Here is a 19,015-nt window from a genome sequence, read left to right on the forward strand (position 1 = left end):
GAAGAAACACAGCTATTCAGAAAGGCTTAAATCACATGTAAACACAAAAGTAAATGGAAATTTCGTAGAAAATCTGATCATAGAATCTAAGAATATACTGTCTCAAGAACAGAAGAAAGAAACAAGCACCATGAACGTAAGTCCAACAAGAGAATTATAAGGTAAAGAAATTAAAAACATCATAGATACAAAGATGAACACAATAAAACCAGAGAGAAAACGGCAGAAGCTAAAATATGGAAACTCCTAAGGAAAAATTACGCAGAGACAGCCTAATCATAACGAAGTCAGACAATGCGAATACAGTTGTCTTAGTGAATACACAAGAATACAGTAAGAAGTCGCAAGAATTCATTTTACAGCATAAATTCACAAAATTAAAGTCAGACCCAACAAACAGATCCCACACAAAAATCCACTAAAGACAATTAAACACACACTGTGAGACAGCGAAAGGCTTATATGACAGGCATGAATCCCAATGCCCCAAAACTCCGAGGCCAGCCAAAGGTTCATATAGCAAATACGCCAGTGAGACCTGCTATTAACTATAGGAAAGCACCCATATATTCCCTCATCAGACATTTGCTAAACAGGCTCACACAACAGTACACAACAAAATATAATAGAGCAGTTAAAAATACAGAGGAACTAATAAACCTCATAAAAGACTTAGACATTCCAGGTAGAGCTATCTTGGTCTTATTTTATGTAGAAAACGTGTACTCCACGATCCCCGTCAACGAAACAATCAATGTTATATAACAAGAACTAGATACTTGCAATTAGTTACCACAAGAACACATAACAGTGAGCAGAGAACCCCTACACCTCATTATTGACCAAAATTACTTTGAATTCAACAAAGAATTCTTTCCAAAAGAAGGATTGCCAGTGGGATCCCTAATGTTGGGAAAGTTGTAAAATATCTTCATGAACAAAATAAAAGAAAGAACTTCTAGAAAATAGTACCATCATAATACAATATACTGTATTAAAATTATGAAAAGAAAAGTTGCTATTCACCTTATAGCGGAGATACTGGGTCACAGATAGGCACAACAAAAAGACTGTCACAAAATAGCTTTCGGTCAGTAAGGCCTTTTTGAAGAATAGACGATAGACATCTCTCTCCCTCTCCCTCTCTCTCTCTCTCTCTCTCTCTCTCTCTCTCTCTCTCTCCCAGTCGGAAAATATAAACACCCGCAGAACAATAGGAGATGCTTTCACCACTATCAGAACATAAAAGACGAACACATCCCGCAATAGCAGAACAAAACACTCGAAATGGCAAGAGGATAGTGATAATTCCCATCACATAAATTTGAATGTGGTAAGAGCAGGGAAAGTGCTGTGCGTAAAACCCCAACACATACACGCGGGAGACGAAGAAGAATTCAATAAACAACAACAAACATACGGAATAAAAACCGTTTAAGCAATAACTAAAGGATGCGAAGAGATAATGATCATAATGAACAGAATTGTACGAGAACAAACCATTTTGAAGGTGCTTTAAAATAAAGTGGAACACGTCTGTTCTTGGTTGAAATGGCTCTGAGCACTATGGGACTCAACTGCTGAGGTCATTAGTCCCGTAGAACTTAGAACTAGTTAAACCTAACAAACCTAAGGACATCACAAACATCCATGCCCGAGGCAGGATTCGAACCTGCGACCGTAGCGGTCTTGTGGTTCCAGACTGCAGCGCCTTTAACCGCATGGCCACTTCGCCCGGCTACGTCTGTTCTTGATGAGACTTCTGTCAGAGTTGCTAAAGACGTCAATTAACATATACAACTAGCATATTTTTATTAAATACCTGTTCTAATACAAAAATCACTGAATACTGTACTTTGGCTTGCGAAAGTTGTATTTTAAAGTGGCCTCTGATGACTTCGGGGCGTGACGTAGGAAGCAGGCTTGCATCTCATTGGTTCGCATTTATCAGCTTGTTGAGAAACCTACACGTGCTTTTTTCGGCCGTTCATGTGAAACTCCACATTACGACGGACGCCTCTAAACCTCTCAAGCTACACCTCCCTATTCGCATTCACATCGCATCATCTCATGCGAGCCGGCCGAAGTGGCCGTGCGGTTAAAGGCGCTGCAGTCTGGAGCCGCAAGACCGCTACGGTCGCAGGTTCGAATCCTGCCTCGGGCATGGATGTTTGTGATGTCCTTAGGTTAGTTAGGTTTAACTAGTTCTAAGTTCTAGGGGACTAATGACCTCGGCAGTTGAGTCCCATAGTGCTCCGAGCCATTTGAACCATCTCATGCGAAGACAGCGAAAGCACAAGTTCCGTGAGATTTCAGAGAGCGTTATCTGCAACAGGTTATCACATATTTGAGTTAACTCTTGTAGACTATCATATGGGAAGGTATCTGAAACGACAGTCTGCCTGTTACTGGCGTTGTACTGATCAATCAACAGAATGGACCTAGCATCCCAGGCAAATAAAGTGTGTGAAAATACAACACTGTATTTTGGAACGACTTATAAAGAGAACCTTACACCTTATTCTAGATTATATCAGGACCTGAAATAAATCGACACTATTTCATTATAAAGAATATTCGACTTACCATTTGCCCGGAGTGCTACTCCAAAGAACGACACTGAATACTGCTGCCAGTCATACACTTGACTAGATGAAACTGCACCGTTTTCGTTTTATTTTATTATTTATTTATTTATTTATTTCTGAATTATCAGTCTTCTGATTAATTTGACGCTGTCCGGCACGAACTCCTCTTCTGTGCCAACATTTCAGAGTAGTACTTGGAACATAGCCCTCATTTATTTGCTGGATGTATTCCAGTCTCTGTTTTCCTCTACATTTCTACCTTCTACAACGCCCTCTAGTAGCAATTCTGCGATGTCTTAACAGTTGTCCTACCATCCTTCCACTTCCTCTTGTCGATGTTATCCATATACTCTTTCCCTCGCCGATTCTCTGTAGAACCTCCTGATTCCTTACCTTAACAGTCCACCTAATTTTGAACATTCTTTTGTAGCAGAACACCTCAGATGATTCTGTTCTCTTCTTTCCGGTTTTCCTACAGTCCATGTTTCACCACCATACAGTGGTGTGCTCCAAACTACATTCTCATTAATTTATTCCTCAAATTAACGCCTATGTTAGATACTAGTATAATTCTCTTGGCAAGAACGCATTTTTTGCCAATGCTAGTCTGCTTTTTATGTCCTCCTTGCTCCGTCCATTTTCTGTACTCATTACATTGTCCACTACATTCAGAAGCTCCTGCTATTCTTCTTCATTTTCCCTGAGAATGCCAGTGTCATCAGGGAATCTTATCATCGATATCTTTCACCCTGAACTTCAGTTCCATTCTCGAACTTTTGTTTTATTTCTGTGATTGCTTCTTCTATATGCAGATAGAATAGAAGGGGCGAAAGACTACATCCCTCTCTAGCACCCGGTCTAATTCGAGCACCTCGTTCTTGATCCTCTACTCTTATTGATCCGTCTTCGTTCTTGTACATATTGTACACTACCCTCATTTTCCGTAACTTATTCGTGTTTTTCTCAGAATTTCGAAAATATCGCACCATTTGACATTGCCGAACGGTTTTTCCAGGTCGACAGATCCTATGAACTTGTCTTGAATTTCCTTTACTCTTAGTTCCACTATCAACCGAAATGTAAAAGTTACCTCCTCCGGTGTCTTTACCTTTCCTAAAACCAAGCTAGTCGTCATCTACGGCGTCCTCAAGTTTACATTCCTGTCTTCCGCAAATTATTCTTGTCACCACTTGGCTGTAAGAGCTGTTAAGCTGATTCTGCGATACATCCCGCACTTGGAGACTTTTTCAATTTTCGGAATTGTGTGGATGACGTTTTTCCAAAAGTCAGACTGTATATCGCCAGACTTGTACCTTCTACAAACGAACGTGAGTAGTCGTTCTGTTGTAACTTCCTCGAATGATTTTCGAAATTAGCATGGAATATTATCTATCCGTGGGTTATTTTGCTTCCAAAGCAGCAGGATTCCTTAATTTTATGTTCTTCTTGAACATCAATTTTGATGCTAAGTTTCTCGCTACTCTCATGGCTACTGCTTCAGATTACACTGGTCGTTTTCCGATTTACTCTCAGCTGATATTCTGTACTCATTAGATTGTTCATTCTATTCCACAGAGCCTGTAAATCTTCTTCACTTTCACTGAGGACTGCAAGAACATCAGTGAATCTTATCATTGCTATCCTTTCACCCGGAATTTTAATCCCAACCTTGATCTTTTATTCTATTTTCGTTATTGTTTCTTCTATTTAGAGACTGAACAGTGGGGGCGAAAGGATGCACTCCTGTCTTACATCCTTCTTGAGTTCTTCGTCCGTGGCCATCCAAACTTAGTTTTCCTTCTCGGTTCTTGTAAATACTCATATTTTTCGTAGAATGTCGAACATTTATATCATTTTACACTGCCGAAAGTTTTTCCAGGTCGACAAATCCAAAGAGCTTATTTTGGTTTTCCTCCAGTCTTTCTTCCATCATCAAACGCAACGTCAGAATTACATCTTCTGTGCGTTTACTTTTCCTAAGACAAAATTGATCGTCATTTAACAGTTCCCCAGTTTTCTGTTCCATTCTTCACTATAATATTCTTAGAGCATCGAAATCTACGCATTCTCATTGTTGTGGATTCGCAAGACAGCCAACCCACTATGAGAGGAAGCCGAAAGGCACGCGATTTAGCTCACGCAGGCTGGCGTGAGGTCTGGAACAGGTCAAGGAAAAGAGACTAACAAAAAACGTACGTAGCTGCTGGAATACTTAACTTTAACCCATAATTGGTGAACATCGCTCTTGACGGTACATGTTTTGCAGCATCAATAGTAACTGGTAATGGCGCCTTGCTAGGTCGTAGTAAATGACGTAGCTGAAGGCTATGCTAACTGTCGTCTCGGCAAATGAGAGCGTATTTTGTCAGTGAACCATCGCTAGCAAAGTCGGCTGTACAACTGGGGCGAGTGCTAGACCTGCCGTGTGGCGGCGCTCGGTCTGCAATCACTGATAGCACCGACACGCGGGTCCGACGTATACTAACGAACCGCGGCCGATTTAAAGGCTACCACCTAGCAAGTGTGGTGTCTGGCGGTGACACCACACTCATAGTTTCGCGAATACGCTGTTGGCTAGGCGTAACTTGTATACTTGTCTCCGTAAGGAAAAAATTTGGGCATTATCTTCCAAATTAGTTCTTCTAGGATTGCTTTTTGTGAAGAGACACTAACTCTTCATGGGCTTTATTTCACGAGGGTCATCTTCCCTACAGATAACAGATATGAGTACTTTTTTTCTTTTTTTAAGTACTCTTTGTCGTTGCTTATAAGGGCGCTTCTATTTGTTAACCTTGATTTTGTACTGGTCCTTCCGCTGTTTCAGCAACATCTATCAACTGGAAGCAGTGGGCTGTCAGTTCTGTACAGACAATTTCCTGCGTTTCGTCATGAATCTTCTCTGTGTGACTGGATACATACGTATAAGTGAGACACTAATTCTTCAGTTTTGTTTACTTACGAAAGACATTGCTTTTGGTGGTGACCTGGAAAGCATCAACCCTTTAAGCGCGCACAGACCTCACAGTTTTTTTTCCACATCTCAATGCATTTTTGCATTTCGTTTTTAGTGAAGTTCCATAGTGTCTCTACAATTTTTGCCTTGAGGCTGAGAAAAGACATCTTCAGCAACCTACGAGTGTATTGCTACTTAATTTTTTTGACATTACGTGTGACACAGCAAGAATACAATTTAAAGTCAGGTAACAGTCGCACAATAATACACCACCATAAAATGTTCGCTAGTGGTACGAGCAGTTTTGTTTCCCTTTTGTCAATAAATATACAAGGTGGACAATTTCCTCTGTAAGTATAACTACGGCAATTTGCACTAAGTACAAAACAGGGTATACTGTGTTTCCTATTTGCGCCATAGAATGTCCGTTATCATGTTATAAGTCTGACTACGAAGGCTTTCGCGGCGTAATAATTGATAATACTCTTCTCGGGTGTGCAGCCGGTTCATAACGTCATCTTGACACAATATTTCAGCGGTCCATCTGGCCGCCGTCTTCATGTGAGAGTGCTGGAACACGATCTTGCCGGAACTAACGTATCAGCGCAAGCGGCGGCCCCTATATAGGCCGCAGAAGGCCCACGACGCGTGCGCGAGAAGGTGCCGTGATTTTTTGATAGCGATATCTCAATTTCGCCTGTTTCCCCCACTGGGGTGCTGCATGTTTACTTGTTCTAGAGGGCAGTTACGGTACCTTCTCGCGCACGCTTGTGGGCTTTGTGCGGTCTATATAGGGGCCACTGCATGCGGTGAGAAGTCAGTTCCGGCGAGATCATGTACCAGCACTCTCACTTGAAGATGGCGGTCAGATGGACCGCTGAAAATTGTGTCAAGATGACATTATGAACCGGCTGCACACCCGAGAAGAATATTACGGTATAAGTCTCTAAATAAGATTTCCTCCCCCTCACCTCCCTACCTCTCTCTCTCTCTCTCTCTCTCTCTCTCTCTCTCTCTCTCTCTGTCCACGTCTGCGCTTAGTTTTCCATTCAGTTGTGAGTTGAGAGGGAACTGTAGGAAGTTGATCCTTTCATTTACTTCTTCATATAGCGTACTCCACTCATGAAATGACAAGTGTTTATTTACAAGCGTTTCCCAGCTTACTTGTCGTAATCCAGTAGTATTATCTCTACCACTATTTTGATGCTCTATGAAGTTCATTTAAAGAGAAGCTTTAGTGTGTTAAGGCGCTACCTTTCGAAATCGGTGTCCGTAACCTGTGGGCAGGCGAACCGAAAGAATGGCCGCCACATTCCACTGCAAAAGATGGAGAAGTGATAAGCTGACGTGACGGAAACCTCCGGCCCGCCACCGGAGCAAGCTTGGCTTTCACATGCGGCCCCCTACCACTTGCTACAATGGCTCGAATATTGTCCACGTAGCATGTTGCGAGGGAGGGGCTTCTGCACTGTTGACTTGGATTACACCCTGCCGTGGTCTGGCGCTGCGCTATTTCCGTGGTCAATGTGACCAAAAGTGACCTCTTGCCAGAAGAGAGCTGGGTCAAGGGGCCATCAATACCGCCAACCCCAGCCACGCAGTATCGGTCCCCGACTGCAGCGTTTACCGAGAAGTTTACCATGACGTGTTCGACACACAGGCGGGCATCCTCTCTAAGCTTCAGTGCCTCTGCTAGCCGCGGGTCTACGGGTCGCGCCTGGCCTTGATGCTGCCAGGAGCTGGATTGATCCCTTCCAGCTGGGGACCTAATGCTGGTTACCATCAGCCGTCTCCAGAGTACTGTCCACGGTCCCCAGTTCGTAGTTGGCGGCATCCTGCACGGCTAGCCGGTAGCTGCATTTGCACCTGACAGAGTGGCCGGCCTGCACCGGAGATCGCTGTTAGTGGGTGCCTGATGTCACAGCTTGACACAGCTTCGTACTTGACGAGGCACTGCCTTCGTCCCTTCTCTCGCTGCCCCTCTTGCCTAACGTGTTTCCACTGGTGGTCCAAGGTCGACACGCCCCACTGGGTTGTTGACTCCTTCAGCTGTATTAATTTTGCTAAAAAATCGTGTGTGTCCTGACCCCGTTATACATTTTGAAGTAATTTCACATAGGACTCTGTCTTGTCTTTTTTATTATACATACTCTTCAGATAGTTCAAATGGATCTGAGCACTATGGGACTTAACATATGAGGTCATCAGTCCCCTAGAATTTAGAACTACTTAAACCTAACTAACCTAAGGACATCACACACATCCATGCACGAGGCAGGATTCGAACCTGCGACTGTAGCGGCGCGCGGTTCCAGACTGAAGCGCCCTAGAGTCGCCCGGCCACATCGGCCGGCTACACATACTCTCTAGAATTTCTTGTCGGGCAGACTCGTGCACGACAAGATACTAATTTACCCAACTGTACACTTCTCAGTTTCTCTAGTGCTATGAATTATGTGGAAAATCACTGATGAGAGTAATCACAGAGAAGGTCATCATGTTGTGAGCATTAACAGTCGCTTTTTCTTCATGTATCCTGTCACATATTCGGAAATACATATTGCTACTTGCGAGATTCACATAGATGTTTGTTCTAGCATCCACACGTATTAGAATGCTGAAGACTGAGGTGGAAGATTCATATTTGTAATTCAGAGATCATTTTTTAATATTTGTCTTAAAACTCGTATTATCTGGTTTAAATAGACCAGAATGCTTTCCGTGTACTTACTTTATACTTAATATTAGGTTGGTGCATAAGTTTGCAGCGTTTTTCCGTAAATTTAATTAACGTGACAAATACACATAACAGAACTTTAATAATCAAAAATATGTTCTTCTTCACTACTTAGAATATTATGTCAACGCTGGCGTAACAGTTCGATGTTGCGACCGTAGAAATCATGTGGTTTTGAGGCGAAGTACTCGTCAAGCCATGTTTAGAGCGCATTTTCATCCATAAAGGAAGTTCGTTGAACGTTGTTCAATTGAGGCCGCAAGATATTGCGGAATTGCTTCCCAACCCAACTCCAGTACAGTGTTTTTTGTCAGTCTAGCAGAATCTAGGGAGGCGTTATCATGGAGTAGCATCACTTCATACAATCTTCCTCCTCTGTGTGGATTAGATGACGTCTCCGTTAGCCGCGCGGTCTAGGCGTCTTGTCACGGTCCGCGCGGCTCCACCCGTCAGAGGTTCGAGCCCTCTCTCGGGCATGTGTGTGTGTTATCCATGGCGTAAGTGGGTTTAATTACATTAAGTAGTGTGTAAGCTTAGGGACCGATGACCTAAGCAGTTTGGCCCCACAAGATCTTACGACAATGTCTCCGTTATTGACAATAAATATCTAAAATGATGGTTGCATCTCGGGGAAGCAATTCGTAGCACACCAGAGCCGTCGCTGTTCCACCAGATGCATAACATTACCTTTTGTAATGCGCGCACGTCTTTGTACGGGAAGGTGCTGCTTGATTTGGGCTCAGCCATTCTTTCTTTTCCTTACGTTAGCATAAAGACACTCTTTCTCGCACCAGTGACGATAAGGAATGGGCGGTTATTGTTCTGGAGCCAATTTATGACGAGAAAGTGCACATATGACCCTGCGCTGATTTTTATGATTTTGTCTTACAGAATGCTTTACTCAGATACCCGATTTCTGAACCCTCCCCGTTGCAAGCAAATGTCACATGATAGTGGAACGAACTACCATTGTTCATCACATTTGCCTGTTCTAGAGTACACTCACCTGAATCGTTGTGGATTAATGAGCTTATACGATCTTCATCAAAATGTGAAGGTCTTCCTGCTTTACATGCAGAGTCGCTAACGCCAAAACAATTCTCCTTGAAAAGAGTAAAATATGTTTTTCCGTGGCCTATCCATTAGCATTATCCCCATACACGACGCAAATGTTTCTCGCTGTGCTCACACCCCTGTACTGAACCTGAGCATAAGAGTGTGTCAGGAATATTCAGATTTCTCCACTTGCCACTCTATTTTCTAGCGTCCACAGCTCAACTCATTATCTCCAAATGACAATATATAAACTCAAGTAGCAACAGTGAACTACAAATAAAAATTACATTCGATTAGTACACCCATGGCAACCGGAATACCGACATGCAAAACATAAACGCTACGAACTTATGCACAAAGCTAATAACTGGGCAAATTTAACACCTTCAGTCTTGATAAGGAGTTTTCCACACGCACCAGTGTGTGTGTACGAGTCGTAATCTTGAAAAATTATCGTAATAAGTTAACCTTACAGAGATTTTGCACAAAGTAACTATTATTTCAAACCAAACCTCTGAGAGCCATTTCGTAAGGCGTAAACGTGTAGCAGTTCAAAGAATATTTTTTTAGAGAGCTTGGACGATAATTTCATACTTTAAACCAAGAACAAAATCTTGCCACTTTGCACTTTTATTGATTTGTTTCAGTGTTCAGAATCGTCATAGATACGATCGTCTAGCAAGGACTTTGCTGCCTCGAACATACAAGTGACGATGTAAACGTACTCTTCTGCATTCAACAATTTCATTCCAAGTTTATGTATTCTGTTCACTTATTTTCATTTTCACTGTCTTTATTTAGAAGCTCTTTGTACCGCTTTTAATTCTGGCGCCTTGTGAAAACTTAGTTTCTTCTCAGCCTCCAGTAACCAAAGCAGCTTGGTCCGGTGTTAGAGACGCCCTGGCGGTCGGCTCGCAGTGTCCTCAGATCAGCGGCAGTGGAACGGCTGGGAATGAGGACTGCCTCTTCCTCAATGTTTTTGGCCCACAGGTAGGCAAACTCAGCATAAATAACAAATCTCAGAAACAAATTGAACCTTTAAGAACAATCTCTAAACTAAATGGGATTGAATAAATATTTTTAAGACTTTATTTGCCTTTTCGTCTGACACACTGAAGTGGGTTTATATGGTTTTACAGACGGCCTTACAGCAGGGAACACAGAAAGCTGTTATGGTATTTATCCATGGTGGATGTTTCACATCAGGCTATGGCCAGGGCGCGACACCAAATTACTTCGTGGATGAAGATGTCATACTCGTCAGCATAAACTACCGTCTCGGACTCCTAGGTAAGAAATTGTGTTATCAACAAAGTTACTCGTTGTATAAAGTATCCTGTATACAGTAACTATGTGCTGAAATCTATGTCTGCACCATACAACTGAAAACGCAATATTTACCTGTACGTAGTATGCCTGTAAATACTGCTCTAGTATCATGGTGTTACGTACGCTTGTTCTTAAGACTAGAGTCCACTAATAAGAAAAAAACGAACATTCTTTAGGTTTCCTGAGCACTAGTGATGAAGTCGTCCCCGGAAATATGGGTCTGAAAGATCAGACAGAGGCTCTTCGCTGGGTGCAGAGGAACATTGCAGCATTTGGTGGTGATCCACAAAAAGTGACCATCTTTGGACAAAGCGCTGGCGGTGCATCCATTCATTATCACGTCGTATCGCCACTGAGCACAGGCAAGTCAAACATTTTCAAGTAATCTGCGGGGATAAAACCTGTTAACTGCGGAGGTATCGAACTAACTATTAAGCATTTTACAATAATTAAGAGCACTTAGGAACCAACCATTACAGTTTGTATTTATTAGTCACAGCATGTTTCTGAGTCTTCACGCTCATCCATAGCCAAAAAAACTTGAACATTAACTTGTCAAAATAGATCGCATAAGCAGAACACCGTTCGATGTCCAAAAAGTGTGAAAATTCTCGTGTAGTGGCACAGAATAACATTTACCTCTCATAGAAATTTGTGTCTTTTGAGGTATAATAGCATACATGTGTGCTGATATGTTCCATTTCAGCTGCATATTATATCTGTATCTTACCACTGCGGTTGAATTATAGCCCTATCAACACACACTTAACAGTGCCAAATTTAACAGTCTTTTAGAGTCTAACATATTGTGAAACGAGAACAGATCTTAAATGATGTTAACCATATAATAAGAAAAACAATCTACAGCAGGAAATTAACAATACACAAGTTTTCACCCCCCCCCCTTCCCCATGCACCATTGACCTTGGCGTTACTGGAGGGGGGGGGGGGGGGGAGGGAGGCGGGGGAGCTTGCGTGCCTCAGCGATACAGAAAGCCGTACCGTAGGTGCAACCACAACCGAGGGGTATCTGTTGAGAAGTTGCTGAAGATGGGCAGCAGCCTTTTCAGTAGTTGTAGGGGCACCTACACGGATGCTTGACTGATCTGGCCTTGTAACATTAACCAAAACGGCTTTGCTGTGCTGGTACTGCGAACGGCTGAAAGCAAGCGGAAACTTCAGCCACAATTTTTCCCGAGGGCATGCAGCTTTACTGTATGGTTAGATGATAATAGCGCCCTCTTGCGTAAAATATTCCGGAGGTAAAATAGTCCACCATTAGGATCTCCGAGCGGGTACTAATCAGGAGGACGTCGTTATCAGGAGAAATAAAACTGGCGTTCTACGGATCGGAGCGTGGAATGTCAGATCTCTTAATCGCGTAGGTAGGTTAGAAAATCTAAAAAGAAAAATGGATGGATTAAAGTTAGATATAGTGGGAACAAGACTTCTGGTCAGTTGAATACAGATTTGTAAATACAAAATCAAATAGGGGCAATGCAGGAGTAGGTTTAATAATGAATAAAAAATAGGAGCGCGGCTAAGCTACTACGAACAGCATAGTGAACGCATTACTGTAGCCAAGATAGACACGAAGCCCACGACTACCACAGCAGTACAAGTTTATATGCCAACTAGCTCCGCAGATGACGAAGAAATTGAAGAATTGTATGATGAGATAAAAGAAATTATTCAGATAGTGAAGGGAGACGAAAATTTAATAGTCATGGGGGACTGGAATTCAATAGCAGGAAAAGGAAGAGAAGGAAAAGTAATAGGTGAATATGGAATCGGGGTAAGGAATGAAAGAGGAAGCCGCCTGGTAGAATTTTGCACAGAGCATAACTTCGTTTAACAATCATGAAAGAAGGTTGTATAAGTGGAAGAGGCCTGGAGACACTGGCAGGTTTCAGATAGATTATATAATGGTAAGAGAGATAATTAGGAACTAGTTATTAAATTGTAAGACATTTCCATGGCAGAAGAGGACTCCGACCACAATCTATTGGTTATGAAGAAACGGCAAGAAGGTGAGAATTTAAGGAGATGGGACCTGGATGAACTGAAGAACCAGAGGTAGTAGAGAGTTTCTGTAAGAGCATTAAGGAACGACTAACAAGAACGGGGAAAAGAAATACAGTAGAAGAAGAATGGGTATCTTTGAGAAATGAAATAGTGAAGGCAGCAGAGGATAAAGGGGGGATAAAAAGACGAGGGCTAGTAGAAATCTTTGGATAACAGAAGAGATGTTGAATTTATTTGATGAAAGGAGAAAATATAAAAATGAAGTAAATGAAGCAGGCAAAAAGGAATACAAACGTCTCAAAAATGAGATCGACAGGAAGTGCAAAATGGCTCAGCAGGGATGGCTAGAGGACAAATGTATGGATGTAGAGGCATGTATCACTATGGGCAAGACAGATACCGCCTACAGGAAAATCAAAGAGACCATTGGAGAAAAGAGAACCACTTCTATGAATATCAAGAGCTCAGATGGAAACCCAGTTCTAAGCAAAGAAGGGAAAGCAGAAAGGTGGAAGAAGTATAAAGAGGGTCTATACAAGGGCGATGCACTTGAGGGCAATATTATGGAAATCGAAGAGGACGTAGATGAATATGAAATGTGAGATATGATACTGCGTGAAGAATTTGATAGAGCACTGAAAGGCCTAAGTCGAAACAAGGCCCCGGGAGTAGACAAAATTCCATTAGAACTACTGATAGCCATGGGAGAGCCACCCCTGACAAAACTCTACCATCTGGTAAGCAAGATGTATAAGACAGGCGAAATATCCTCAGACTTCAAGAAGAATATAGTAATTCGAATCCCAAAGAAAGCAGATGTTGAAATATGTGATAATTAGCAAACTATCAGTTTAATAAGTCACGGTTGAAAAATTCTAACACAATTTTTTTTTACAGTAGAATGGGAAAACCGGTAGAAGCCGACCACGGGCAAGATCAGTTTGGATTCTATGGAAATGTTGGAACACGTGAGGCAATACTTACCCTACGACTTATCTTAGAAGATAGATTAAGGAAAGGCAAACCTACGTTTCTAGCACTTCTAGACTTAGTGAAATCTTTTGACACTGTTGCCTGGAATACTCTCTTTCAAATTCTGAAGGTGGCAGGGGAAGAATATATGGAGTGAAAGGCTATTTACAATTTTGACAGAAACCAGATGGCAGTTATAAGAGTCGAGGGCCATGAAAGGGAAGCAGCGGTTGGGAATGGAGTGATACAGGGTTGTGAACTATCGCCGATGCTATACAATCTGTATATTAAGCAAGCAGTAAAGGAAACAAAAGAAAAGTTAGGAGTAGGAATTAAAATCCATGGTGAAGAAATAAAAACTATGAAGTTTGTCGTTGACATTGTAATTATGTCAGAGACAGCAAAGGACCTGGAAGATCAGTTGAACGGAATGGACAGTGTCTTGAAAGGAGGATATAAGATGAACATCAACAAAAGCAAAACGAGGATAATGGAATGTAGTCAAATTAAATCGGGCGATGCTGAGGGGATTAGATTAGGAAATGAGACACTTAAAGTAGTAAAGGAGTTTTGCTATTTGGGGAGCAAAATAACTGATGATGGTCGAAGTAGAAGGGACATAAAATGTGGACTGGCAATGGCAAGGAAAGAGTTTCTGAAGAAGACAAATTAGTTAACATCGAGTATAGATTTAAGTGTCAGAAAGTCTTTTCTGAAGGCATTTGTATGGACTGTAGCCATGTGAGGAAGGGAAACATGGACGATAAATACACTCCTGGAAATGGAAAAAAGAACACATTGACACCGGTGTGTCAGACCCACCATACTTGCTCCGGACACTGCGAGAGGGCTGTACAAGCAATGATCACACGCACGGCACAGCGGACACACCAGGAACCGCGGTGTTGGCCGTCGAATGGCGCTAGCTGCGCAGCATTTGTGCACCGCCGCCGTCAGTGTCAGCCAGTTTGCCGTGGCATACGGAGCTCCATCGCAGTCTTTAACACTGGTAGCATGCCGCGACAGCGTGGACGTGAACCGTATGTGCAGTTGACGGACTTTGAGCGAGGGCGTATAGTGGGCATGCGGGAGGCCGGGTGGACGTACCGCCGAATTGCTCAACACGTGGGGCGTGAGGTCTCCACAGTACATCGATGTTGTCGCCAGTGGTCGGCGGAAGGTGCACGTGCCCGTCGACCTGGGACCGGACCGCAGCGACGCACGGATGCACGCCAAGACCGTAGGATCCTACGCAGTGCCGTAGGGGACCGCACCGCCACTTCCCAGCAAATTAGGGACACTGTTGCTCCTGGGGTATCGGCGAGGACCATTCGCAACCGTCTCCATGAAGCTGGGCTACGGTCCCGCACACCGTTAGGCCGTCTTCCGCTCACGCCCCAACATCGTGCAGCCCGCCTCCAGTGGTGTCGCGACAGGCGTGAATGGAGGGACGAATGGAGACGTGTCGTCTTCAGCGATGAGAGTCGCTTCTGCCTTGGTGCCAATGATGGTCGTATGCGTGTTTGGCGCCGTGCAGGTGAGCGCCACAATCAGGACTGCATACGACCGAGGCACACAGGGCCAACACCCGGCATCATGGTGTGGGGAGCGATCTCCTACACTGGCCGTACGCCACTGGTGATCGTCGAGGGGACACTGAATAGTGCACGGTACATCCAAACCGTCATCGAACCCATCGTTCTACCATTCCTAGACCGGCAAGGGAACTTGCTGTTCCAACAGGACAAAGCACGTCCGCATGTATCCCGTGCCACCCAACGTGCTCTAGAAGGTGTAAGTCAACTACCCTGGCCAGCAAGATCTCCGGATCTGTCCCCCATTGAGCATGTTTGGGACTGGATGAAGCGTCGTCTCACGCGGTCTGCACGTCCAGCACGAACGCTGGTCCAACTGAGGCGCCAGGTGGAAATGGCATGGCAAGCCGTTCCACAGGACTACATCCAGCATCTCTACGATCGTCTCCATGGGAGAATAGCAGCCTGCATTGCTGCGAAAGGTGGATATACACTGTACTAGTGCCGACATTGTGCATGCTCTGTTGCCTGTGTCTATGTGCCTGTGGTTCTGTCAGTGTGATCACGTGATGTATCTGACCCCAGGAATGTGTCAATAAAATTTCCCCTTCCTGGGACAATGAATTCACGGTGTTCTTATTTCAATTTCCAGGAGTGTAGTTTAGACAAGAAGATAATATAAGCTTTCTAATCGTGGTGTTACAGAAGAATGCTGAAGGTTAGATGGTTAGATCATGTGACTAATGAGGACGTACTGAATAGAATTTGGGAGAAGAGGAATTTGTGGCACAACTTGACTATAAGAAGAAATCGGTTGGTAGGACACATTCTGAGACATCAAGGGATCACCAATTTAGTATTGGAGGGCAGCGTGGGGGGTAAAAATCGTAGAGGGAGACCTAGAGATGAATAGACTAAACAGATTCAGAAGGATGTAGGTTGCAGTAGTTTCTTGGAAATAAAGAAGGTTACACAGGATAGAGTAGCATGGAGAGCTGCGTCAAACCAGTCTCTGGACTGAAGACCACAACAACAGTTTTCACACAATGCTTACGACAGTGTATTGCTTGAAACGTATGTAGCTACGAATATATTCATTATCTTTCATGAATTTTTATCATTTTTGTAAATTACATGAGATATGCAGGAACGGGAAATGTGTTTATTAATTAAATTCAGATTCTAATCTGGTCCAACTGTGTGATATTGGTTTAACAAACTCTTGATGAAATTCAGAATGTTTTCTCAGAACTTATTTTTTAAATTTTGTGAGTAGTATAATTAATTTGTAGTTTGAGTTGGCTTAATATTTTAGGGAACTCCCGAGATATTTAATTGAAACGATTTCAGTTGAGTACGCTGAATGGTATGTGTAATAACAATGATTCCTATATATGTCCCCTTTCATTGTTTAAGTGAAGTGCACAGACCTACACACCACATTTTTGGTGAATCCCGTTCCTGTCCGTTTTGTGTAATAATCGTCTAGAAATGCATACATACACTGATGGGCCAAAACATTACGACCGTATATGGTAGTAATGTAATTCATACATAACTACATTTCAGTTTGAATACAAATTCTCCACTTACGCCAGCAACTGAAAAATCTCAGCTCTACCAGTTTGGTTTCAGTAGACATAGATGAAGCTTACAATCACCGTCGGAGTTCTGCTCAGTTGTTTGAACTGCAAACCTACGCGCTTCGAATCACTTCCATCTACTTCCGAGCTTCTTTTTATTTAGCTCAACACCTCTAATGTTGTAGTCAACCATGTACATATGGTAGTAAATTCTATCCGCTGCAGAGTGCTTCAAGGTTTCGAACGTCGTTACCTACTCCTCACCTACCCCTCCTCCCTTCTCTTCAACATGGCTACCGCACCGCCGGAAACAATTAGCATTCACGAAACTTACTTTACAGAACCGTAAGGCGTCCCTAATCCTCACTGATCCTGAACCACTGCGATATCTCTACTAACATACACTGAAGCGCCAAAAGTCATGTGACACCCCTAATATCGTGTCGGACCTCCTTTTGCCCGGCATAGTGCGACAACTCGACGAGGCATGGGATCAACAAGTCGCTGAAAGTCACCTGCAGAAATATTGAGCCATGCTGCCTCTGTAGTCATCCATTATTATGAAAACATTGCCAGTGTAGGATTTTGTGCACGAACTGACCTTACGACTATGTCCCATACATTTTCGGTGGGATGTATGTCGGATGAGCCCGGTGGACAAATCATTCGTTCGAATTGAGCAGAAGGTTCTTGAAATCAGTAGCAAACAGCTGTGACCCGGTGACATGGCGCATTTTCATCCATAAATTCCATTGTTGTTTGGGAACATGAAATCAGCGAATGGCTGTGAATGGTCTCCAAGTAGCACAACATAACAATTTGCAGTCAATGATCGGTTCAGATGATAGGCTAGGGGACCCAGTGCATTCCAAATAAACACATCCTACACCATTACGGAGCCACCACGAGCTTGCAGATTGCCTTGTTGACAGCTTGACACTAACCCTACCCTATATCACATCTCCCTTTTCACTCATATCACATGATCTTCATCAGGGTTCCGATACCAACACTGCTCTTCTTTTCTCCTAATCATTCATAGACCGAGGTGCCTCTACAAGAAGCAATTACCCTGTATTCGTACCATAACAGTTACTGCCATTCTGTTTACTTGATCAAACGCTATAGCCTGTATCCTGATCCACACCTGGGCCTTGCACTGCTGTAAGTATAAACGTACCTCAATTGGTACTATGGATTCATTGTTAATCTTCAGAAGAGAATTCGTAACGGATTTATGTTATATGTTAACAAATCCCTCTTCTTCAGAAAAGCTTTCCTTTCTATAGCGAGTCTGCAATTTGCGTCCTGTCCACTTCGGGTATTTTGAGTTATTTTGCTGCCCAAACAGCAAAACTCATGTACTTCTTTTAGTGTCTCATTTACTAATCTGATTCCTTCAGCATCACTTGATTTAATTCGGCTACATTCTATTATAATTCCATTACTTTTGTTGATTTTCATCTTATAATCTCTTTTCAAAGAACTGTCCATTTCGTTCAACTGCTCTTCCAACTCCTCTGTGGTCCATGACTGAATTACAATGTCGTCGGCAAACAAGTTTCTGTTTTTTGTCCCTGAAATTAGTTCTCTTTCCAAAAACTCTTCTTCACTAATTATTTGTGCTTTCCGACTACCAGTCACACATTTTTATTTAATGTTAATCCTAACATTAACTGCAAAGCATTTTGAGCATGATTTCGTCATCATGGCGCTTTTATACATACAAATGTTCTTAAGGATAAAATGTCTTAGTTTAAATTAACCCTAGAAATGCCAACCACCGGAAAAATTGACCATACACTTTTCTTTTCTTCGAAAATGATACCAAATATCCTAAATTTACGGGCCTTCTTGTATTTGTCTTTCAGCTTCACTATACTGGATATTTATACGGTTTAAAACCTGCAAATAAAAAAATTGCCCTTGGTTGGTACTACTTGTAACCATAATTCAGATTGGAATTACAGTGAAATCTAGACCATTAGCTGCTTACAGGCGTTGATAAATATCAACAGGAACACTTGAAAATATGTGCTCTGACCGGGACCCGAACCCAGGATCTTCTGCTTACATGGCAGACACTCAATCTTTTTTTTTTTTATTCACCAAAAACAGTAACAAAAATGGCTACAATGAAATTATCCGACTGACCATGGCGGACACAGAAGATAATGCGACTGCACGGACTTATCTCTGGTACGCTCCCCGTGAGACCCACATCTCCAACTTACTGT

The 19,015-nt window shown here is 42.8% G+C and overlaps 1 protein-coding gene across 1 annotated transcript in view; it reads left to right on the forward strand.

The window, feature by feature from the left end:
• LOC124596285 (esterase FE4-like) overlaps positions 1–19,015 on the forward strand; it is an 83,592-nt gene that overhangs the window by 13,269 nt on the left and 51,308 nt on the right. Inside the window, exons 3-5 of the mRNA XM_047135377.1 lie at positions 10,193–10,324; positions 10,474–10,624; positions 10,840–11,025. Of these exons, the coding sequence (XP_046991333.1) occupies positions 10,193–10,324; positions 10,474–10,624; positions 10,840–11,025 (469 nt within the window). The remainder of the gene's footprint in view (positions 1–10,192; positions 10,325–10,473; positions 10,625–10,839; positions 11,026–19,015) is intronic.

The sequence above is a fragment of the Schistocerca americana genome, chromosome 2 (genome assembly GCF_021461395.2).
Source record: "Schistocerca americana isolate TAMUIC-IGC-003095 chromosome 2, iqSchAmer2.1, whole genome shotgun sequence".
Lineage (NCBI taxonomy): Eukaryota > Metazoa > Arthropoda > Insecta > Orthoptera > Acrididae > Schistocerca > Schistocerca americana.